Below are 23,209 nucleotides of genomic sequence, written 5' to 3' on the forward strand. Positions count from 1 at the left end.
CCCCTTCTGAACCTTATAGTAGGGCAAAGGTCATGTGTGAGGGCATTGGAGTCATGATGCTCAAAAAAGTGTAATTGAAGATGGAAACCCTATCAACAGGGGACTAAAGAATAAGAACCTCATAATCTCCAAAGCTCATATGAGCTTTTGCGCAGCAACTCCAACAAACAGATTCTGGAAAGACAAAGACCTTATAGCCTCTCTCAATTGCAAAAGACGTCAGTACAAGTCGCGCAAGCCAGTTCCGGTGTGCCCGTGCAACAACTGCATTCTTTGGTCGGTCGAGAAACTCTTCCCAATTGTCAATTGATGTCAATCGGCAATTGAGGACTGCTGAGGTTGTCGGTTCAGCTACACACGATTCATCGTGGCCAACCCTAATCAGATTCATACTAGCCAAAGAACCAAGGATATCCAAATCTCCAACCCATTTTCCACAGTCGTAAATGGATGCCACTGTTTCGATAAAATAGGCCTCGACGTCTTGTCGGCCATGGACTTGGTGTCGCAACGCGATTGGCATACGGTAGTTTGTGAAGGACAGGTGACATGAAGTAGCTCCAAAAGAATTCTCTTGTCGTTCGTCAAAGCTATTGTGGTTGATCACTTGCCACGAATCGTTGTTAATAGCTCTGACTCTCGGTTTAGCAGGTGGAACCAGAAAACTTATACCTGCTTGGCCGATATTCCCAGCAATTCGTCTGACTTGGTGTTGAGTGTCTACCTTGGAGGGATCCTTGAGCAGTTGAAGGGCTATGTAAATGGAGTTTCCGCATGAGATAGCCATAACGCTTTCGAGTTGATCAGGTTGTATGTCAGTGTTCCCGGTGTCAAAGAACGCAATGCATGCAAAGGTCTCGCACCGCGTTAATGGCATTTGCCAGACAGGGGTATAACACTCTTCCAAGGCCATTCCTGGGATGACAGGTTGCTTCCTACCCTCTTCTCGAGTCCGTTCATAAGCAACATGTTGCGACGTGGCATAAGAGATGTACCATTGCGAGTCCTTTAGTGGGTGCGATGCCACTTTTGGATCTATCGTCGCACCCGGCATGTTTTCGAAGGTCTCGTATGCGATTGATAGGGCATCGAGAGCAGTAAAATAGTCTTTGTTCTCCCGCATAGCAACGTCGAGAATTCCGTTAAGAATTTCGGGACGGACTGCATCGCTCTTCAAGGCCAAGGTCCATAGCGAAAGAAATTTAGAGGGCGTATCATTTCCCATGAGATCCCCCCTATCCTCTTTCTTGTTTACGAAGATGGCAGCATCGCCTGGCTTCCCCCACAACAGAATATAAATTTGTCCTTTCGCCGAGTGCCGCGCTCTGTCATTATAGGTATGTGGTGAACCATGCCAAATCACAGATTCGCAATCATATGCCGGATCGCTGTATATGACTCTTTGCTCCTCCAGCGTAATCGATTCCCCTGTAAGTGAGAGACTTGATGCCCGGTTCTCTGTCAATGCTGGCTCGGGACTATGTGTCTTCCAAATTGAGCTGCATAAATGCCTTTTGCAGTTGCAAAAGTTTAGCTCGTGTTTTTTGCAATTGCACTCGCCAGAACTTGAAGCCTCGGGGTCCTCTGAGACTATGGCAATCCATCGCTTGTGGCATGTGGTTGGTAACTCAACACCTCTTGCGTCTCGCTTACAAGCTAGAGATTTGGTCTTTATTGCGGTTGCATACTCAAAGTGCACATGAGTCTCTTCTGATCTCGTCGTGCCATCTGGAAGCGAATCTTGTAGCTTTGCCATATCGTCTACTACTGCGCTCTGTTGCGAATACCTGTATCTCTTTTCTGATAGTGCAGCAGGTTTTGTGACTTTGTACTGGAGAACTGTGTCTTTGTCTGAGAAACTGCGGCTAGCCCACTGGCGGAGATAGTAGATCTTGGTCTCAGTGTCCCGCAACGAACCGATAAAAGCCCGCGAGTCTAAGAGGCCAAGGAAGTTTGTTTTGAGGCCTGAATCATAGCTTAGAAACTGTTCAGCTCGGCGTCGACCAAACTGGAGGAGCCGGTAAGCTCGCTCCTTTTCCACACCCTGGGCATCAAGGAACGACTTCGCCGCGTTACATAGCATTTTGAGCCATTTCCACGGCTGAAGTCTAAGTGAATCAGACTGTGCTGGCCCTCCAACATTTCTACAAAGAAACGCCCACAGCTCGACGAGACACTCGACTGCTTGGGAAACGGTGGTGCTAGGCAAATCCCACTCATAGAGTAAACTTCCCAGGCCTACATAGGACAGATCGCGACTTGACAGGCGAGACGTGTCCGGGTCCAAAGTTTGTGTTGATGTAATGGGATCCCCGTAAAAGTTGAGGGATGCCAGGGGTAACGACCAAGAAACACCACAATGTCCTTGGTCAGAATGAGTCTCGGCTAAGCCCACTGTCAGGATTCCACCCGGCGCGACCAGAGTGTCCCGTTGTTTAACTTGAGTAACAGTATTCCCTAGCACGAGAAGATCCGGATAAAGGTGCCAAGCAGATAATCCAAGAAGGATAGCGCCATCGCGAACTTCCTGTGGCTGGCCCAGGAGTAGGTTCTCTACTAGTACCATTGCGCTCTTCCACGCCTGCATGACACTCTTGTAGGTGTCGGTTATGCTGTTGACGGCTATGGCGATATTCTTAAGTATAAGCAGCAGTTGCGTCTGCTTTTTCTTGATGCCGTTTGCCTCATCTGCGCATCGAAGCCAAGCCCGAGCGCTGGTGTCCCATTGAGCTAGTTGCTCCCTTGAGATTTGTTGTCTTGCCGCCGCATCTGATACCAGCTTCTCCAGGCCGCAAAGGCTTTCGTCTGCTTGAATTTCGAGTTTGCGTGCAGCAACTATGTCGACCCAAACGGAAATAGCCTCGTCCGGCTCCCAGATTCGGGCCAGCATGCAGGCGAGCAGATGCATAGCAACTGCCGAATCGCCAGAAGTTGCCGCAGCCCATATAGAAGTGCAGTCTGCTCCCACCTGTTCAAAAAAGATACCATGGTCTTCTTTTGAGCCTACAGGGTTAACATCTCTATTGGAAACAATCTCAGATGACCTGGTGCCGTAGGCCTTGAAAAGATCGGGCGTCCGTTCGAGCAAGGGTCCGAACAGACCAGCCAGCCTCCTAGCCGTGGTATGTAACGCCCCATCTTCGGCTTCTCGTCGTCGTCCGTGTGATAGAACTTGGCCTAAATCGTGAAATTCTCGAGGTGCCTCTACTTTGACTAAGGAAAAGTCGAAGTTGAGGCTTGCGGCAGCGACAGTAATCTCGCTCACAGCCGAGACGGCGGAACAGGCGAGTCGTCCAATTGAGGTCATCGAAACTACTAATAAGTTGACCACAGTTTACTCTTGATGTAGTTAAAGAATCGTTGAGGTCCCCAATGCAGAAAAACTGCCGGTTATCTACTGATTAAAGCCTGCTCCATGTAGAGTAAGATGACGTTGTGGTATCAACTACACTACCACCACGTTGCTACAAGTCACAAAGCAGGCTGTAGCCTTGTTTTGTAAATTACAATGAGGCTATACTCAATACTTACGTGTTGAAAGATAATTGAGCAACATGATCAATTATTATCGTCTGTGGCGTTGGGTCAAACAGGGCTTGACAGTAAATATTGAGAGGCTAAGTGCATGTATATCTCAGGCTCAATTATGAGTATTTAGTGGTTGTACATGATTTTCGAACCCCAACACGGATTCTTTAGCTTATACTCATAGTACGATCCAGTTCATAAAGCAGAACATAGATGATACAGTAAGTACTAATGTAAAACAATATTCTATAGTGTTGCCGAAACTTCCGGTATAGCCGACATACCCGCTCGGGCCGTACCTCCCGGCCTCTTACTCACACATTCCTCAGCCTCAAGTTGAACTCGCCAATTATTCATCTCCCAACTAAATGTCTTCTACTCAAGGCCGCAAACGCTCCAGACTTGCATGCGGAACGTGCAGGGAACTGAAACGGAAATGTGACGGTTCCCAACCCTGTGGAGCCTGTGTCCGCTTCGAGTATGATTGCACCTACAACAAGCAGACCAACACCAACAAGAGAAGAAAAACAGTCGAGCAAGACAAAGAAGCTCCTCTTCCGTCACCTCCAGTTCATGTGGATAAAGAGTCACGGCCACATGTGACATCACCGCATCATCTTCAATCTCTAGAGGCAAACTCTGGGGCCGCCTTTTTCAGAAGGTTGGCTTTGAGACTGGATCCGAAAAACGCTCCCCGGATGCACACCTTTTCTTGGAATGCTTTCCTTGGAGCACGAAGAACATCGCAGGTTCCTGTCTCGAGACCAGTTACAGAAATGCTATCCCAAGAAGGGATGGAAAGTCTCAGCGAAATCTACTTTGAAAAGCTGGATCCTATTTATGGCTTCATTGATCGTGATTGGATTTCGCGTATCACACAGAACAGATGGTCCGGTCTGATTTGCGATGAGTCAGAAGACGCAGTTCTCTGTGGTATAGCAGCTATTGCATGCTTGTTCTCAGAAGTTGAGCCACTACCACTGGAGCTAGACTTGATAGAATCTGCCAGGTTTATACTCGAACAAAACATGTCCGACACGCCGTCTGTCACGGGTGTTACGGGTTGGCTACTCCGAGTGATATATCTTAGAACTGCAGAGACGCCACATACGACTTGGATGGCTAGTTCGATTCTCATGCATATGCTTGAAGCAGCAGGTTTGCATTGTGAACCGAGTGAAGAGTCTGTCTTCCAAGTAACAGAAGAAAAGGTCGACTCTGAACTTCGAAGAAGACTTTTTGCTGTTTCGGCACATTTGAATATTTGGATTTCTTTCGATATGGGCCGGTCTAGAACGATTCTCTGCAACTCAACTTTAGAGATGCCATCAAAAAGAGGAGGGGACTACACTATTGAAATCATGGAGCTCTTACCATACTCGACAGATCTTGATCCGCACAAAACTCACGATGCCGCTGAACTCGAGGTATCCTTATCAGCAGTTCTCAAACGTGTTCACTCCGTTCCGCCTTCCATTATGGCTCAGTGCAACTTGACGCTGTGCCTTTGTCGCCGTTTACAGTCTATGAATACATCTTTCACCGGCAAGACACTCGAACAGATACTTTTCATCACTCAAAAGGGCATCGAAGCTGCCCAAGCTATCATCGACGCTCGCGTTCCGTGGCATCAAATGGCCAACGTGCCCTTCCAAATCATATGTTTGCTGTTAGCCATTGATACAAGAGAATCATTAGCACAGCTCAACGATGCAATGCAATGCCTAAACAACATCGCAACTGTTTATAATACCAACGCTACAAAAGAGGCGTTAAACACAGCATCCTTGCTCATCTTGATGCAACAGCGACGCAAGGAAAAATGCGCATCAAACTTGAGCAAGATTGTTAAGAATTTCCCTATTCTTCCTCTTTCAGAAACTCAGGTTGAAGCTCCTTTGCAGCAGATAGATGATATGAGGTGGTTCAATAATTTGGCCGGAGAATTATCAGGCTTTGACTATTCAGACCTGGACCGGTTTCTTTCCCAAAGCATGTTTTAAATAAATTGTAACAATTTCCAAGCAGATTTGTGATCTTAATGTACAATCAAACTCTCGTATTCTAGATAGTAGACATCATTGGCCTATCTCTTTCGATACCAGATCCTAGATGGCCTGCTGCTCCGAATCTTCCTCTGAAGCTGAAACACCCCATACATGAGAGCCTCAGCAGTAGGAGGGCATCCAGGGACGTAAATGTCCACTGGAACAATACGGTCAACTCCCCGTACGACGCTGTAGCTGTAGTAATAGTATCCTCCGCCGTTGGCGCAAGATCCCATGCTGATGACCCACCGCGGCTCGGGCATCTGATCGTAGACTTGGCGGAGAGCTGGAGCCATTTTGTTTGTGAGGGTTCCTGCTACGATCATTACGTCTGATTGACGTGGCGAGGCGCGAAAGATGATTCCAAGGCGGTCTTGGTCGTATCGTGGCATTGAGACGTGCATCATTTCGATACCGCAGCAGGCGAGGGCGAATGTCATGGGCCAGAGAGAGCCTGTTCGTGCCCAATTGGCTAGTTTATCTACAGTTGTTCTGTTATACACTCTATTAGTATTTAAAAATTCAGAATAGATATATCGTTGAGTGCGTACAAGGCATAATCGACCAAGTTGCTTGGTTTCTCGTCAGCCAAGGAAGCTGGGTATGTGCGAGGAGTAAGTGCCTTTCCAGCACCTGTAGAGGCTTTTCTAATCTGAGTCTCGTTACGGTTGCCAGTCGGTATCTGAGTCTGTAACGATCTCTGAGGGATGCTTGAAGTCGATGCGAGGGCCATTGGCCTCGTTGTATCTGTCGAGTGTGTAAGTCAAGGTGGACAGGGCTTGTCACATCTTCACTCACATCTAGCCAATTGTAATCGATTCATATTGGAAGCTTTGTTTTGATATAGACATAAAAAAAATGTTCCTATTCATCGAAGAAGAGAGGAGAGAAAATCAAGGGATTCTATTAAATAGGCAGGTACGTCGTTGGAAGGCAGAGTGGACTTGCCCATCGGGAAATAACCACATATCCCCACTTATGTTCTATCTTTCTCGGAAAACTCCCACACGCTTAACTTCAACCTCGTTCCATCACTTTCAAGAGTCCAGTCCAACTATGCCAGCTCCACAGCAGGCTCCCCAATGTCCGACATGCAATAAGCCAATCGCATTCAGTCGAAACGAATGCCCGTTTTGCCACAAGTCCTTTTCAAGGGTTGACGCCTCGACACGACACGCTCGATCTTGTCCAGCTCGAAAAGGTCGTGCTTTGCTACGGCATATCAAGCCAGGTAAAAAGTCTCGCGCTTGTGATAATTGCGCCAGGTTGCATCTTTCCTGTAACGCCGAGGCCCCCTGTGCTAGGTGCTCAGCTAAGCACGTTGCTTGCAATTACAGTACCTTGTGTCATGATATTTCACATAGGGCTGTTGCCTGCGAACTACCCAAGGATGGCCGCCACAGCTTGTCATTTCTGCTGCAGGCCAGTGACCCCAGTCATAACTCTATGGATGTTAACGTGGCTGCCGAGCCCGAAAGAACTCTGGAAGAACCAACCTGGAATTGCCAAGAGTCAGAAACAACGGGTTGGGTTCCAGGAACCGTTGATCCGAAGTTTCTTCTATTGAATCTATCAGATATGCTACTGGACGAGCCTCTAGACTACGAAAGCACTGAAAGCGATTTTCAGTTTCAGAGCATCTTCAATCCTCCTTCTGCAACAAATACTCTTACGACACGAGTTGCAGCACTATCGAGCAGTCTCCAAGGCATGGCCACCAACAAGCCTCACCTGAAAGAAGAACTAAATTACAGTCTTCAAAGAGGTTTCTTCACCGTGTCTCATTTTCAAAACGCCTTTATCATCTTCTTCCGTCGAAGGCACTACCACAAGCCCCCAATCCACTGGCCGACTTTCGATTTGGACAAAATTGCACCTCATTTGCTGCTGGCTGCCGTGCTTACCGGAACCGCCTATCTTCAATATCTCGACCGTTCGTCTCAAAATCCTCTCACTGCATCTTTACTGGAGGTTGCAGAGAAGTACATATTCAAAGAGGTCAAGAGACTGGCGGATCAAAACATGACTCCCCTTGCATCAACACACATGCTTGAGGTGTGTCAAGCTGCGGTTCTGATTAATAGTCTTGAAGGCAGCACAAATCACATCGAAGGCCGTCGAAGAATTGCTAGCAAGCGAATACCAGCATTACTTGCTGTGTTGAGGAAGGCTGGCGTGGTTGGCCTCAAGCATGAACCGCACCAAGGAGAGATGGGCTGGGACAGTTTCATCCATCGAGAGACTTGCATCAGAGTTGTTTCAGGGACATTCGTCAATGATTCACTCATGAGTTTGTTTTGCAATCACCCACCAGCCATGACAGTGAAGGAGATGACTGGACATATTCCTTGTCGGAGCGAGTTATGGGAGGCAAATTCAAAAGCTTCTTTCCAACAGCATATAAATAACCCAGCAGGATCATATCCACTGTCGTGTAATGAAGCTGTATCTGGACTACTTGCACAAGATTGGACGTGTTCAACAAAGGAGTCTTTTGGAAGATTAAACATATCGGATCTGTTTTTTATCAGCGGAGGTGCGTTTCCTTATCCCAGGCTCACTATAATGCTAATTCATGCTTTAATCAGGTCTCATGCGACATGTGTTTCACTGCCGCACATCAGTGGTGACGCCCGATTACACTGCCATGGTTCTACGTGCACTTGACAGATGGGATTACCTTTGGGTAAATGCTTTAGCGCGGGTTCCTGTGGATGAAAGAAGATGGCTTGGGATCGCAAGGCATTCTCCTGAAGTGGTGGCTATCTTGAGACGAACGATTGAGCTTAGCGGGACGAAAGAAGCAGGGAATTCTGCCTATCTACAGTGCGTTGCTACATACGACAGTGCCATCTTTCATGAATTTGTTCAGAAGTATGGGCTGCGAGAGTCTGCAACCTCGGGGAGGTAACCAAAATGATCTGCTTTTCCAGATGATCAGTTGGGGGTTTGATTAACATTGGATTTCCTTGTTGGATTGGTACAAATCTGCCTGGTTTTGCAACTAATGAAACCCTAGTGATGTTTGAAGGATCCAGGGCTGATACAAGCAAGCCAGCAAACAACGCTATATCCGCCCAGTTACCGTGCGAGATGCTAAGGTTCGGGGCAAAGAAGAAATACAGGTGCCTGATCTTGGCATACGATCGAGGCTGATAAGTCGTAGAAGGTTGACCTAGGCTTCTAGAATGCAGTAAGCACAGCCTCATATGCGATCAGTGACATACAGAAGAGGCGATGGCTGTGGCCTCGGAGATGCATCAGAGGGGCAAGGCCAAGCTGTTTAGATGGAATCGGAGACTTCCCTAACAAGATTGGTTTCCCCACGTGGGCGATCAGTTTGCACAGCCGCATCGATTGCATTTCTGTCTGCGGTACTCTGTACTCTTAGACTCTGTACTCATCAAGCTGTGGGCTGTTATGCTTCAGCTCTCGTTTATGGTATCTTTTTGTCTTGGACTAGACATTCTTACACAACAAACACGATGGATACGGTTGGTATGTTTAGTTACCAGCCACAAGCGGACTTTGGGCGTATTCGAATGTGAACAAAAGCAAATCTGCCTCAGTGACAGCCTTGATCCACATCAAAGACAGGGGCTGATCCAATCAAATACGCTATCGGAGGCATGTTGCAATGGTGCAGCGAGCTTAACGTCGCTAAGCTTATTACGCTGATACCACCCATGCCAAGCAGGGTCCTTTTATGTCACCGATCCATGTTCTGTTTATCCATCAATTCGGTAGGTAGAGTTCAGTTCAGGCTGTGTACAGTCTCTGACTGTTGCCCTGTGACTGACAAATAACTTGTAGCGGGCAATCGATCAACAGTACAAGCCACAACGATATGGCAAAAGTCAAAGCACTAATTCGGCGGTCAACTAAATCGTTTTCGGAATGTCATGGCTCCCTGTCTGTGCCTCAATCTATTCGGTTCAGCTCGTCAGCCCAACCGTTCTAGTTTTTGTACTAATCCAGTTTTTAATTCTACTTGAGTGTTGTTTATAAAGATGCCAGTCTGTCTGCTGCAATTCTCGATTCAGTCAGATCCTCTTTTGTTAACGAATTACCCAAAGCGGCCACTCTCACCCACTGAGTGACCTCATCAACACCTAAGCCAAGACTTGACTCGGCCTGTTTGTTACCGGTCGATCACCTAATCCTTCTGGAAACACAGCACTGGGACTACATCATCATCCACTGTCGCCCCCCTGTACTCAAGATCATCATCGATTTTTTAGTAGTCCTGTGATCCATCTTCTGTGCCTCCGTCACAAAGACATAGCATAACGCCTTGTGGATCCCCTGCACAAACTATCAGCCCCCCGTCATCAATCTTACTCTCAGTCTCGGGTATTAAACCTTGGAACTGCCCACTTTGAAATCATCCTCTCAAATTACCCCAAACTCAATCAAACTCAAGACTCTTTTTTTTGCTTCTTGTCAACGTTTGGTTCTAGAATTGATACTTTATTCAATTTCAATTTATATACACGACAAACCTTTTTGGATATACCAATCTACTCAAGCAACAACCTACAAAATGAGACCCGATCTCGCAGTCGTGTTATTCACCCTGTTCTCCTCGGCGGTCGCATCGGCCATCGACGGTCCTCTTCACATCAAGCGCGTCGATTCCGCACCCAGCACCGACGAGCACGACCTGTACAAGCGTCGTGGCGGCGGTGGAGGAGGTGGACGCGGAGGCAGTAGTGGTGGCAGTCGAGGCGGAAGCAGTGGTGGAAGCAGAGGTGGGAGCTCCAGCAGCGGTAGTCGCGGCGGTTCAAGCGGCGGCTCCAGCGGCGGTTCCAGCCGTGGAAGTTCATCAGGCTCATCTCGTCCAGGTTCAGGTTCAAGTGGTGGACGCACACCCGCTCGCGGTCCCCAGCCCAGCTACGCCGGCGGCCAATATGCAGGCGGCGCATCGAGACCCTACTCGTCCGGTAGCAAAAGTCCCAGCGGTATCAAGCCCGTTCTTTTAGGTGCTGGTATTGGTGGTGCTGCTGCCCTTGCCTTCTGGCCTGGTTTGTGGCTGGGCGGCGCATACATGTACCACTACCCCAATTCGTACCGGTACTACAACGAGTCAAGTGAGGAGGAGGAGGATCGCCCTATTCTTTGCGCGTGCTCAAAGGAGGCTTCGTGTGGATGCGACCAGGACGACAAGGTCAACAACACTGCGCTTTACGATGAACTCATCGGAAACGGTAGCTACGAGCACCTCAACAAGTCGATTGTCGATGTCGCCGAGGTCAACGGTACCACAACTATCCTTCTTAACGGAACTCTTCCCAAAGACACTGCCCTTCCCTCAGAAGGCAGTTCCTCGGGATCTGGATCGGGAGATAGTGACAGTGCTGCTGCCCGAGCCATGATCGAAGCCATGGGCTACTGGCCCGCAGCAGCAGCCGTCCTAGCAGCCGTTCTCATCGCCTAAGCAGACGGCAATTATGTGTGTATATTCTTCTTGTATGCTTACGACTTTACATGTTTACGACTTCTTTGGTGGAGGATAATGAGTTAAAATTGGTATCTACGGCGTTTCTTCTCATGGCGGCTCGATACCCTTTGGAAATTGGGTGGACTTTTTGTGTAATTTTTCAGTTTTTCACTAGAGAGCGATTCATAACATTTGCTCATTCTATCATATTGTCTTACCACATGCCTGATTAGAAATAAAAGTGGTCATAATATTCTACACTGAATGGTTTTGTAATTGTGATTTGCTGCTACGCCCCTCTGGGTCTCATGTTACCTCCAATTACAGGATATATCTGACCACAAGTGTCATGCAATATTACGGCCCAACCTAACTAGCATTGACACGATATCAATCTGTATGGTGCCACGATATAAAAGGTGACGATAAACCTTTCAGTCGTCAAAACAACCGCCGTGATATCGAATTGGGGGCTAAAAGGTCTGCATGCAGAGGAATGCTGATCGCTGCAAGGACAACTCCCAATTAGGAATTGGCCGTACGATTGCATAACTGTATCCTGCGTCATCCAGCGTTATATGTGACATGATCCAGACTGTTGGTTCGCATATCATGGTTATGCATGTTTTGTTTAGGGTCGCTCCATCCCCACTGCTTGGGGAAAAGATTGACTTTACAAAAGATGCAGGACTTGAAGCTCGTGAATTTTTCACCATGCGGTAAGACTACGCGATGATGCATGCTGAAAGCAACGTCTGCCAAGTTTTGAGGCTGTGAAACCATGAGTGATGATTGATCTAGGTGTTGTAATACAAAACGGTCAACGTGCATAACCTTGTTGTTCAATATGTCGCGTTCAAGTGGTGGCATATTGATGATACTGTTACTTTGAATGCCAAGGTTCGGTTGTGGACATATCGAGATCGAGATCGAGATGTATAGCACAGCTACACAAGTCTTGCTCTTCAACGTTGCAATTCTAGACGTGATACCTCAATAACATACTGATATTTACATTCTAATTATTCCATCCCGTTTCTATATACTCAGGTCTACTTAATAAACTCTATACTCTATACCCAACCCAATACAATTACTTTTTTACCAAAGCACAACATCCAATCACTTACTCCTTCTTCCCCTTGTTCTTCTTGGGCACCCTCACGACCCAGTAGATAGCAAACGCCGCCGCAATGTTAAACACACAATAAACCCACAAGAGCCCAAAGTCCCTCCAGCGGTTATCGTAGCTCATGCTCTTACTCTCAAGAAATCGATCGGTGCCTGAGATCTTGCAGTACTGGCAGTCGCTCGCTGTACCGCTGACGATGTAGCCGCCTATTTCAGACAAATAGGTCTTCATGTAGTCGCCGCACGTTGTACCGTTGGGTGCGCTGAAGTTGATGAGCTCGTTGGGCTCACAGCCTGCATCCGCGTTGGCCATTGATGTACCCATGAGGCCTTCGACGACGTAGGTGAAGGGTGAGGCGCGGTTCATGAAGATCCAGAAACCAGGTAGTTCTTCAGGTGTGGCGAGAATACTAGTATAAGAGTTAGTTATAAATGTCACTGCAAAGCAAAGTATGTGACTTACCCGCAGAAAGAAAACATCATAATCATCATCAACGTGACAAGTCCGCCTGCAACTTCGGCAGTGTCAAAACCTGCAATGATCATGTGCGCAAACGTGCTAGTAAACATGAAAAACATCCACACAAAGAGAAAAACAGTCGCGTTGCGAGAGTCTGCTGCATCAGTCGCGTAACCGTTGCGGTACAGTCCAGTGGGGAAGTACCAGCAGATGAACGAGAGCACAGCCATGAGCTATGCCACTGTTAGTAAAATCTTCTTGTAGTTGCCAGGGCTCTTTCTTACCGAGTTCCATACTGCTTCAACCAAGATAGTAGAAACCATAAAAGCCTTCCAAGAGTACGTTTTCGATGGGCGCTCGCGGGCTTCGTACATTGTACGTTGAGCAACGTAGTCTGGAAGCATCTGCTGGACGATTTGGGTGAAGATAGTGAGGAAGACGAGAATGCCAAACATCTGGTTCTGAAGACCTCGTTCAGTGTTTTGTCCATTCAGAAATGAGAGACCAATAAAGAGTGACTGTTGGCGTTAGTACATACTCAAATCCATGTGCTAGGGGATACTCACTGCACCAGCAGACAGGATGGCTTTGGAGTAGATGTATCCAGGACTTCTCCAGTACTGCTGAAACAGCCGCTTGGTGACCTGCGTGTACTGCACATAAGACGTAGCAGCAAACTCGTTGTACTCCGTTCCATCGTTCTGCTCAGCGTGAGTGCTTCCCTGACCTGCTAGTCTCCCGAGCTCCTGCTGAACAAGTTCGTGTTCTTGAGAACTTCTCCAAACCTCGGGCCAGTCGATCTCCGTGTGAGCGCCAGGGGCAGCACCAATAACCTCGAGCATGTACTCGGCAGGGTTGACTCCCGCTGGACACTCGGGTCCGCCGTTACGAGCGAAATAATCCACAAGAACCCTTGAGTTCTTACCAATGTCGCCGAAGTAGATGGTCTTACCACGAGATAACAAGAGAAGTCGATCGAAGCGTTGGAACAACATGGCCGAAGGTTGATGAATAGTGCAAAGAATGGCTTGTCCGTTGTTGGTGAGCTTCTGCATCAAGTTGCAGATAGACCAAGACGTCTGACTATCCAGTCCAGACGTAGGCTCATCCAAAAACAACAACAACTGCGGGCGCGCAGCTAACTCAACGCCGATGGTAAGCCTTTTCCGTTGTTCCACGTTGAGACCCTCGCCTGGCACGCCGATAATAGCGTCAGAGTATTCTTCCATGTCGAGAAGACTGATCACAGTGTCCACATAGTCGAGCTTTTCCTGGCGAGTGTACTTGGCTGGCTGTCGAAGAAGGGCGCTAAAGTTGAGCGCTTCGCGGACTGTTTGGGTGTGGACATGCAAGTCTTGCTGTTGAACATAGCCTGTTTTTCGTTGGAAGGATTCATCGCGAAGTTTTCCGTCGACGAGCATCTCGCCTGTCACAACGCCCATAGTGACTCGACTGGCGAGGACATCCAACAATGTCGTCTTGCCGGCGCCTGAAGATCCCTACTATTTGTCAGTGGCTGTAAGCTTATAGTCAAATTGAGACTTACCATTAGTGCAGTGAGAGTTCCCGGCTTCACCCAACCATCAACATGGTCCAAGATACGACGCGTCTCTCCCTTGATCTTGACATCGTAGCAGACATTCTTCCAATGGAAAACAGAAGTCTGCTCATCCACATCCGTAACCTCCTCAGTAGCTTCATTGCCGCTTGCGAGCTGAGTACCACCAACACTGCCTGCTTCCTCGTCACTCTTACCCTTTCCAACATGCTTCTTCATCTCCTTGCGCGTAAACACGAGGACTTCACCCTTGGAACGCTCAGAGGCGATGGTCTCGGTGGCGATCAAGTGCAGGCCCATAAACAGAATCGAGAAAGCAATGACAACTGCAAAGTTGCGCCACTTGTGAGAGTCGAGGTATCCGTACGCTGTAGAAAGGTAGGCAGATCCTCGAACAAAGTCCTCTCCTGGGACAGAGCCTTGTACTGCACAGGCTTGCGAGAATCGCGAGATGTCAGAGTACTCAGGACCACTGGGCACAAAGTTGGAGCAGGGGTAACTTCTCCCTCCGAACTCGTTGATGAAAAGACTCTCGAGACCATAGAAGGTCGGATTGATCCAGCGTAACCAGCCGATCCAAACAGGCATGTACTGCGGTGGAATAGCATAGCCTGTGTAAAGAGCGATGACAAGGAGCATAATGGAGGCACGAGCGAGCGCCGCGGCGATGGTCTTGGTGAGGGATGCGATGAGTCGAAAAAGCATGGAGAAATTCAACGTCGTCACGAAAGACACCAAAAGGAAGAAAAAGTAGTGTCCAGCGTCACGACGAAGATTACCCATAAAGTACATGGTAGTGTTCATCATGATGGTATTGAAGATCTTGTACGGCAGATCAACCAACATGGACGAAAGAGCCTCTGCGCTCGGATGGTACAGAGCATAGCGGGCGTGCTTCTCGACAATGTTGCGCTTGGCGTAGAGTGTCATAATCTCCAAGACGTTGTTGTAGGCGTTCATCAAAAGAATAAAGAAGATAAATAAGCCACGCTTCATGAGCGCGTCCGTAGTCTCTGGTAGGTTGTAGAAGATGCTTCCGATGACAAGAGACTCGACAAGATTGCAGAGTAAAAGAGTGACCGTTACACTGGGATCGGCTTTGAGCATGACCCAGCTTCGTCCCAAGGTGAGACTCATCTGCTCCATGTAGGATAGAGTAAATGGCGACTTTACACGTTGAGACTTGGACTGGTCTCGCTTCCTGGAATCGACAAACTTTTCGTAGTGCTCGCCGCCGAAAGGATGTCGTTGGATATAGTCGTCCACTTCAGTCAATAGAGTCTGGCGATGGATACTGTCTTTCCAAGCTTGTGCGAACTCGTCTGGAGATCTGGGCGCTTTTCCCTCGAAACCGGGTCGGATGATTCGTTCTTGGTGGCTTGTCATGGAAGTGAGAAAGTCGGCTGTGGTTTGTTGTTCTGGGCAGACAAAGCCAAGTCCTTCAAAGTATGCCTTGGCCTCTCCTGTCCTACCAAAGAAGATCTGTCTTCCTTGGTACAGTACGAGGACTTTGTCGAAGACCTAGGGATGTTTAGTTCGAGTTCATGCTTGTCTTGGTGGTACTGACCTCGTAAGCATCCTGAGACGCTTGGTAGATGGCAACAGCAGAAGTGCAGCCCATCACATCAGCCTGTGTCCTCAAAGTGCGACAGAATTCCAAAGCATTAGCACTATCAAGACCTCTTGTGCTATTATCCCAGCATTGAAGCGGCGAATAGCTCAAAGCTGCCTCAGCAATCGTCACACGCTTCCTCTCACCTCCACTAACGCCTCTCACAAAGTCATCTCCCACTCGCGTATTCTTGGTATGAGAGATACCAAACATAGCCATTGTTACATCTCGTAGATGCTCTGCATATTCGCGTCGACTAATGCCTTCAGGGATATTCTTTGGACAACGCGCACGGGCGGCAAAATAAAGTGTGTCGCCTACCGTGAGATGGGCAAAATGATGGTCGACTTCGGCTGTATATATCGCCTCGCCTCGGAAAGCCGTTCGCATTTCTTCGGGGCGAATACCAGAGTAGTTAATCTCAGAGCCGTTGTCGATGTGAAACCCATGCGTGTCTCCAGCAATGGTCTTGAGAAAGGTTGAACAGCCTGAACCAGGAGGGCCAAGGACAGCCAGCATCTCACCACTTTGCACAACACCCTCGAGGTTCTGCAAGATGTCAACTCGCCTTTGCTTGTCGTGAAGCAATTTCTTCACCAAGGTTCCTGCTTCAAGAAAGACATTGCCAACGCTCTTCTGGAAATCGGTATCTGAACCAAAACCGAACACGTTCAAGTTCCGAAAGGCAACACCAGTCGTCCGTGGAGGGTTGCCTTCAGATGTATCGGTCCTCAGCTCGTAGAACGCCTTTGCCCATTTCTTAGCGTTAAAGATTGGACTGCTTGGGTTCAACGGTCCATCTGCTTGAGGAAACAGAGTTCCTGGTGCTGCTGTCGACCTTTTTGTGAGTTGGCGAGCAAGTTGCATTACATTTTCGTCGTGTACGTTTGGTTCCTCTTCGCTCATGGGGATCTCGGTATTTCCATCAATGTTCTTTTCGGTGCAAACGTTTGTCGAACATGTTGAGCCGTTGTTGTTGTGGTAGAGTGGCCTGGGGGTACTAGCCCCAGAGTTGAACTGGCAGCTAGAAGACATTGTACAAAGTATAAGGATCGCTTATAAAAAGAAGGATAAATTAAGTGTAGTAAAAGCCATAAGATAGAAAGGCTGCAAGTCAGTTGTATGTACTGGATGGATGACTTGCTTGAAACATCATTCTTGAGTTCCATGATGGCAGTATTTAAATCCAAGAACAAAGAAAGTTTGTAAAAGTATACCCGTATCCAGATAGTTCAGCCCCATACCGGCAGTCTGGGCGTTCCCACTGTCGAGATGGATTGTGGACCGTTGAAGCTATTCGGACTTTGGAGGACCGAATGTCCTGGTGTTTGATCAACTCCACACTCGGACTTTCGGACTTATCTTCTCTTAGAATTACTAGACTAGGTTAAACAAGTGCCGGCCGTCCCCTGTATCCGTAGGTAGTCATCGAGTCTAATCCCCAGGACCTGGACAATGACAACGCAAAGACCCGGTTCCTGCATTTTCCATCAATGATCCCCTGTGGCTTGAGCACGGTCTTAATTTGTCGTATTGTTCTTTCTGAAACTTAATTTTTACGTATCATCTTTAGTTTCCCCATGCATCATTGATCTTCAGTGTGGGGTTAGATAATACCGAAACTCCGCCCCCTTCAAATCAATCTCTCTTGTTACCATCTCTACTACTACTTCATCGGATCGCCCTCGGACTTTTATCAGCTCGAAACATTTGAGGCTCTGCGAGACCATGTCGAGCGCCAGTGGAAACGGCCCGGATCAACTAAGCCGTCTTTCTGTCAGTTTATTAGTCAAACTTCAAAGATGCATCTCTCTAACTCGACTCCAAGTGTGCAAGATGCAAAGAACGAAAAGTCCGGTGTAATCGGGTTATGCCACATTGCGCTCGATGCAAGAGTCAGGACCAGGAATGTGTGTATCCTGTTCGGGCGAAAAGGAGGTCTGCACGACCATTGATCGACCCAGCCCTGTAAGCTCCTCTAACCCATTCATTGAGAATTGGCCATTGATTGCAATCTTTAGGTCATCAGATAGCCCAAATGCCGCTCTGACTACCATCCTTGATCGCTTACAACGCCTTGAAGCGCGAACCGTTGCCAGTGGCTCTCAAGCCAATGGCAACATACCAACTCCCTCTGTTGGTGGCTCTGAAGCCTCTCAGTCACCAGTCGCTTTCAACACCACCAACGGCTATGCATCCAGTATATTGACACCTCGCAATTCCGGTCAGGAGATGGACGCCATGGCTGTCCTCAAGGATGCAGTTGATCGTGTCCAAGAGCTGAGAAAACGTTCTTTTGGTTCCAGTGCCATAACAAAGTCAATAGACATCCCGACAGACTTGGCCAAGACCTGGGTCGCAAGTACGTACTGTAGCTGTTTGACAATCGCTCATTTTCTAATTTTTTCAAGACTTCTTCAAGTACATGCCTGCTTGTATGTTTGTCAGCTTTGTCGACAGGCGTGTCCTCGAACTACTGCCCGAAATCAGTAATCTACCGCACATCCATGTCGATCCAGTTATGCTCGTGATATACTACAGCATAATGTATAATGGATGTAGTCTCAAAGGAAGCAATACAACTTCACAAGAAAGCTTTGCTTATATGAACGCGAGCTACCTCGGGTGTCTCCGCGCCGTACCGAGCTGGGAACAAGAAGCGACAGGTACTATAACAGATTTAATTGCCGCGCTTTACGTAGTAAGTTCAACCCTATGGACACACTTGTGTACCCCCATCTCACATCTCCAGAGTCGTGTAGCTGCCGACTTCTTCGACTATGATATTGCATGGAGGGCATTCAAGTACGCATGCGAATATTGCCAGGTTCTCAACCTGCACAAGCTAGACTCGGACGAGTCAAACTCTTTTCTCAGTGAAGCCACATGCGACAACGAGAGGAGAGGGTTCTGGGAGGTTATCCAGATTGACCTCTTTTACCGACTCATTCTCAACACACCTCCGGTCATCACCAACAACCCATGGAAGGTCAATCTACCATGGCTAGATCTCGATTCGGGAACTGTCCCGCATGGTATGCAGACGATTGCGTTTCTGGCAAGTTCTAGAGTCAGTCTTGTCATTGCTCGATTCTTCGCCATGCTCGATGATCCGACCAACGCTACAAAGACTGAAATAGTAGCAAAGACGGAGGCTCTTTGTCGTGAGATGCAAGAGATTTTCGCCGAGTGGCAACTGGTAAGATACCTCGATATGCGATCACTGACGCAAGTTCACTGACTTTATCATGATAGACTGAATGGTTGAATGATGCTCAAGACAATGAACAAGACATTTGGGGAGTAGCAGATGTCATACTGACAGGCTGCACCTCCATCATCTACATGTTTCGCAAGATGGCTCTCCTCGACTCTGACTCTCCCAGACCACCAGCAACAGACTTGGACATCCCCGACTCCCCTATAGTCGAGGACGCTGCCCGACGCCTCATCACCACGCTTAACCGCTTACTAGATATTTGCCCCTACGGAGTGACAATGACATCGTTGTTTGGCGCATACCGATGCTTTGTCGCTTTTGCTTATCTGGCTAATACTATACTGCGGGCAGAAGACCCTCGACAGTACATGGCAGATATTGAAGCACTTGAGCAATTAAGCGATACATCGACTGAACTTTGTAGAGGTAATAGGGATGTTGTGCCTTTGATCAAGGCAATGCAGAGTATCACGGAGGAAATACGCAAGAAGCTGTAAAATAAGCTTCAGGATGATTTTCTTGGCCTTTTCACATAGCCTAATATTTTAATGGAGCGGTTTTGAAGCAGCTATCAAGACAAAGATACATCAAGCCCATAACAACACCGTTCAGAGCCAAGTTCTACTAGCCAACTAACAATGTAGACGGATATCAACTCCTTGTCCGAAACTACGGTCTCCCAGGAAAATCACCTTTGGCGGCATATTCCTTGGCTAGCTGATAAACTTTTGACTCAAGCTCACTCCACGTAACAGTCGGTCCATTGGCAAAAGTTTCCTCTTGCCCTGTGTGATTCTGGCATACTTTATTCTGACGGTACACCCATGCCTCACGAACTTGCTGCACCTCGTTGCAGTTGGCGGTTTGCTTGAGACGGTGCTGGTGGCAGTGTTCTTTGAGACCAAGGGTGAAGCAGTTGCAATTGAAGAGAAAAATGTCCCATTTGCACATGATGGCGGTTGTTTGGTTTGATACGTGATGAAAGTGAAGAATGTTGGATATCTGGTGGGGTTCAAGTTGAGTTTGATAGAGGTTTGGATTTGAATTTGAACTCAATATTCGATATCTGTGTAGTCGAAGAGGAATTTTACATGGGCTGATCCAGTCCTGTTTATACTTCTCCAGGTCCCCAGAGTTATCATGTTTGTTTCAAGGTCATTTACGCTCAACATTGCACGATATCGTGGTTTGCTACGGGGCACGTGGAGGATATACAAGTTTGTTCACTTTGATATCTTCGGCGGCAAGCTCTTATCTCTTGAGCGGTAGTTTCTTCCAGAAGTCTTCATACAACGTTTCTTATGCCTTTATTAAGGTTTTATCTCTGAAATGTTTGGCCTCGTTTGATCTAACGGCGCGTGATGTGTCGCTAAGAACGGCTTCGCCGTCGCAGTCAGAATGGATCATTCGAACAGCGACTGTTTGACGATTGAAGTTCCTTTGCAGCAGAACTTTTGAGTTGATTGCCTCTTGTTTCACTGCACATATTGAATCAGACTGCTTTTCTACAAGGTTCGAGATGGATATTTTATACACAAGCTGTATCAGTAAAATGGACGTATCGAACACACGTTGTGAACCGCTTACCCTAAATTAAGCTTGCTAGCAATATCCGTTTCTTAGCATTTAAGTCAAACTCCAGGCTTTCATAGAGGTTTCTATACCAGCTAAATAAAAATCAATTGATTTAATAAACAAATAATTATCTCTACTAAATTGATCTGTAAATACGGATGCCCGTAGACTGCTAAAATGACAACGTATTCATGTTGTGTCCCCACTTACAAGCCATGGAACGAGTGATAACCTCCCTATTTGAACCCTTTCAGGGGCTTCCCCTTGGAGCTTTACCCCCTGCAGTCAAGCTAAGCCCATGCCTCGGATCGGAGGAATGGTCCCTTTTTCTCAACACCACCAACCCCACGAAGGCCACGACATCTCCAATTTCTTGCCGCATCTTCCTTTCGACGCTCTTTTCTTATTTTCGTGCGCCTCGTCCATCATCTTGCTTCGCTTCAATCCTTCGTCCTCTATTCGATTTACTTCAACCCCGCCATGACCTAAGCAGTCTGTCGCATTGATTCCCCCCCAAAACCACCGCCATCATGGGTGCTTTAGCTTTCTTGAGCAAGCTCTACGACCATGACACCCTCGACACCCGCTTTACCACGTCCTCTTCCACTCCCTACCAGAACGTTATCGAGGCCCGATCCGATCCCAGTATAAAGAAAGATTCTGCCGCCAAAGAGCGCAGCCGAGCGCAACCGTCGAAATGGAACACCCCCGAGTTCTACCTCTACTACCTTGTCATTATTCTTGTCATCCCGTACATGTTCTGGATCACATATGATGTTTCGCGAGGTATGGAGCTTACGCTTTCACCCTATGCGACTTTAACTAATATTCCACAGACACCGACCCTCGTTATCCCAAGTTCAAGAGATGGCTATCCCCTGGCTGGATTCCAGGACGCCAGATCGACATTTCCGATTCGCAGTACGGAACCTTTCGCGAGAACATGCCTTATATGGGTTCCCTCCTCATCTTCCACCCGCTGCTGAGAAAAGCTTGGAACAAGTTCAACCCGATCCCCGAGAGAAGCCAGGGAGGGCGTCAACGACTCGACCAACGCGCATCCTTCGATTTCCTCTTCGCATTTATATTCTTATTCGCCCTGCACGGTCTATCGGCCTTTAAGATCTTTTTCATCCTCTGGGTCAACTTCCAGCTGGCGACCAAAATTCCGCGACGATATGTCCCCGCTGCTACCTGGATCTTCAACATTGCGATCCTGTTTGCCAACGAATTGACCGAGGGATGGAGATTCCGTGTCCTGTTTAGCTACATCTCACCCCCAGTCATGGGCTTGTATAAGAACAAGATGAGACTGCTAAACTCTGACCTGATGAACTTTGGAGCTAGAATTGACAGCACATTCCAAGGCATCCTGGCACGATGGGAAGTTCTCTTCAATATCACCATTCTACGCCTCATTAGCTTCAACCTGGACTACTATTGGAGTATCGACCGCGGTAACTCTAATGCGCTCGAGGTAAGTCATTTTATTATTTTAGGTGGGAATTATTTCTGATCGTGCTCTGATGCTTAAAGAAGAAGCAACTGGACCCAGCAAACCTCTCAGAAAGAGACCGTGTCAGCATATCCGCCGAACCCCGAGACTTCAGCTTCCGCAACTACGTAGGCTATGCCATTTACGGGCCCCTTTACCTGGCCGGACCCATTGTCACGTTCAACGATTACATCTCGCAATCAAAGTACCGATCTGCCAGCATTGAGACAAGCCGAACTATTCGCTACGGTATTCGTTTCCTCTTGGTGCTGCTGTCCATGGAGGTGATTCTGCACTACGACTGGGTGGGCGCAATCAGCAAGGGAAAGCCTGATTGGAGTTCGTACACGGCAGCACAGCTATCTATGCTGTCATTCATGAACCTTCACATCATCTGGCTTAAGCTCCTGCTCCCCTGGCGAATGTTCCGACTTTGGTCATTGGTCGACGGAATTGACCCGCCTGAAAACATGGTGCGTTGTGTAAGCAACAACTACAGTACACAGCTCTTCTGGCGAGCATGGCACCGCTCGTACAACCGATGGTTGATTAGATACATCTACATTCCGCTCGGCGGCTCATCGTTCCGCAACTGGCGAACCACTGCGCGATCTATTCTGACCTTCCTCATGGTGTTTACGTTCGTGGCACTGTGGCACGACATCCAGCTGCGTCTGCTGATTTGGGGCTGGTTGATTGTGTTGTTCATGGTACCTGAATGGACTGCTGCCGCCTTGTTTCCCAAGAGCAAGTGGGAGGACCGACCAACAGCGTACCGTATGCTGTGCTGTGTCGGAAGCGTGGGTAACGTTCTCATGATGATTTCGGCCAATTTGGTTGGCTTTGCTGTTGGACTGGATGGACTGCAGAGCATCATCCAGAGCATATTGCATGACTGGTCAGGTACGTTTTAATCACCAAGAGTTGTCATGAGAGGACATCACTAACATTTTTCAGGCTTCATCTTCCTCGTTACAGCCTGCTCTTGTCTGTTTGTTGGTATTCAAATCATGTTTGAGATTCGTGAATCTGAAAAGCGACGTGGGATTTTGGTCAAGTGTTAAAAGGAGCTGGTGTGGCAGTATGGCAGCTGCCACAGGGATGAAACTTTAGATGAAGATCATATGCATGGTCACGTAGCA

The 23,209-nt window shown here is 47.9% G+C and overlaps 9 protein-coding genes across 9 annotated transcripts, besides 1 other annotated feature; 5 read left to right on the forward strand and 4 right to left on the reverse strand.

The window, feature by feature from the left end:
• Positions 1–103: 103 nt before the first annotated feature.
• On the reverse strand, positions 104–3,307 carry FPSE_09733 (uncharacterized protein; the record flags this gene model as incomplete). The annotated part of the gene is made up of 1 exon (XM_009262850.1): positions 104–3,307. The coding sequence occupies one exon, from the start codon at positions 3,305–3,307 to the stop codon at positions 104–106; it is 3,204 nt and encodes a 1,067-aa protein (XP_009261125.1).
• Positions 3,308–3,896: 589 nt separating this feature from the next.
• On the forward strand, positions 3,897–5,531 carry FPSE_09732 (uncharacterized protein; the record flags this gene model as incomplete). Its single annotated transcript, XM_009262849.1, has 1 exon — positions 3,897–5,531. The coding sequence occupies one exon, from the start codon at positions 3,897–3,899 to the stop codon at positions 5,529–5,531; it is 1,635 nt and encodes a 544-aa protein (XP_009261124.1).
• An 83-nt stretch (positions 5,532–5,614) lies between these two features.
• FPSE_09731 (uncharacterized protein) lies at positions 5,615–6,399 on the reverse strand (the record flags this gene model as incomplete). Its single annotated transcript, XM_009262848.1, has 3 exons — positions 5,615–6,068; positions 6,128–6,323; positions 6,375–6,399. 3 exons carry the CDS (start codon positions 6,397–6,399, stop codon positions 5,615–5,617), a joined length of 675 nt encoding a protein of 224 aa, XP_009261123.1.
• Positions 6,400–6,632: 233 nt separating this feature from the next.
• Positions 6,633–8,487, forward strand: FPSE_09730 (uncharacterized protein; the record flags this gene model as incomplete). The annotated part of the gene is made up of 2 exons (XM_009262847.1): positions 6,633–8,112; positions 8,165–8,487. The coding sequence occupies 2 exons, from the start codon at positions 6,633–6,635 to the stop codon at positions 8,485–8,487; spliced, it is 1,803 nt and encodes a 600-aa protein (XP_009261122.1).
• Positions 8,488–10,119: 1,632 nt separating this feature from the next.
• FPSE_09729 (uncharacterized protein) lies at positions 10,120–11,013 on the forward strand (the record flags this gene model as incomplete). Its single annotated transcript, XM_009262846.1, has 1 exon — positions 10,120–11,013. The coding sequence occupies one exon, from the start codon at positions 10,120–10,122 to the stop codon at positions 11,011–11,013; it is 894 nt and encodes a 297-aa protein (XP_009261121.1).
• Positions 10,253–10,394: a microsatellite.
• A 1,129-nt stretch (positions 11,014–12,142) lies between the features above and the next one.
• Positions 12,143–16,812, reverse strand: FPSE_09728 (uncharacterized protein; the record flags this gene model as incomplete). The annotated part of the gene is made up of 6 exons (XM_009262845.1): positions 12,143–12,557; positions 12,611–12,840; positions 12,892–13,125; positions 13,174–14,106; positions 14,154–15,686; positions 15,733–16,812. The coding sequence occupies 6 exons, from the start codon at positions 16,810–16,812 to the stop codon at positions 12,143–12,145; spliced, it is 4,425 nt and encodes a 1,474-aa protein (XP_009261120.1).
• A 693-nt stretch (positions 16,813–17,505) lies between these two features.
• Positions 17,506–19,494, forward strand: FPSE_09727 (uncharacterized protein; the record flags this gene model as incomplete). Its single annotated transcript, XM_009262844.1, has 6 exons — positions 17,506–17,553; positions 17,606–17,745; positions 17,799–18,139; positions 18,189–18,478; positions 18,530–18,976; positions 19,033–19,494. 6 exons carry the CDS (start codon positions 17,506–17,508, stop codon positions 19,492–19,494), a joined length of 1,728 nt encoding a protein of 575 aa, XP_009261119.1.
• Positions 19,495–19,666: 172 nt separating this feature from the next.
• FPSE_09726 (uncharacterized protein) lies at positions 19,667–19,948 on the reverse strand (the record flags this gene model as incomplete). The annotated part of the gene is made up of 1 exon (XM_009262843.1): positions 19,667–19,948. The coding sequence occupies one exon, from the start codon at positions 19,946–19,948 to the stop codon at positions 19,667–19,669; it is 282 nt and encodes a 93-aa protein (XP_009261118.1).
• A 1,154-nt stretch (positions 19,949–21,102) lies between these two features.
• On the forward strand, positions 21,103–23,131 carry FPSE_09725 (uncharacterized protein; the record flags this gene model as incomplete). The annotated part of the gene is made up of 4 exons (XM_009262842.1): positions 21,103–21,358; positions 21,409–22,049; positions 22,109–22,970; positions 23,025–23,131. 4 exons carry the CDS (start codon positions 21,103–21,105, stop codon positions 23,129–23,131), a joined length of 1,866 nt encoding a protein of 621 aa, XP_009261117.1.
• Positions 23,132–23,209: the final 78 nt, after the last annotated feature.

This window comes from Fusarium pseudograminearum, chromosome 4 (genome assembly GCF_000303195.2).
Source record: "Fusarium pseudograminearum CS3096 chromosome 4, whole genome shotgun sequence".
In the NCBI taxonomy this organism is placed as follows: domain Eukaryota; kingdom Fungi; phylum Ascomycota; class Sordariomycetes; order Hypocreales; family Nectriaceae; genus Fusarium; species Fusarium pseudograminearum.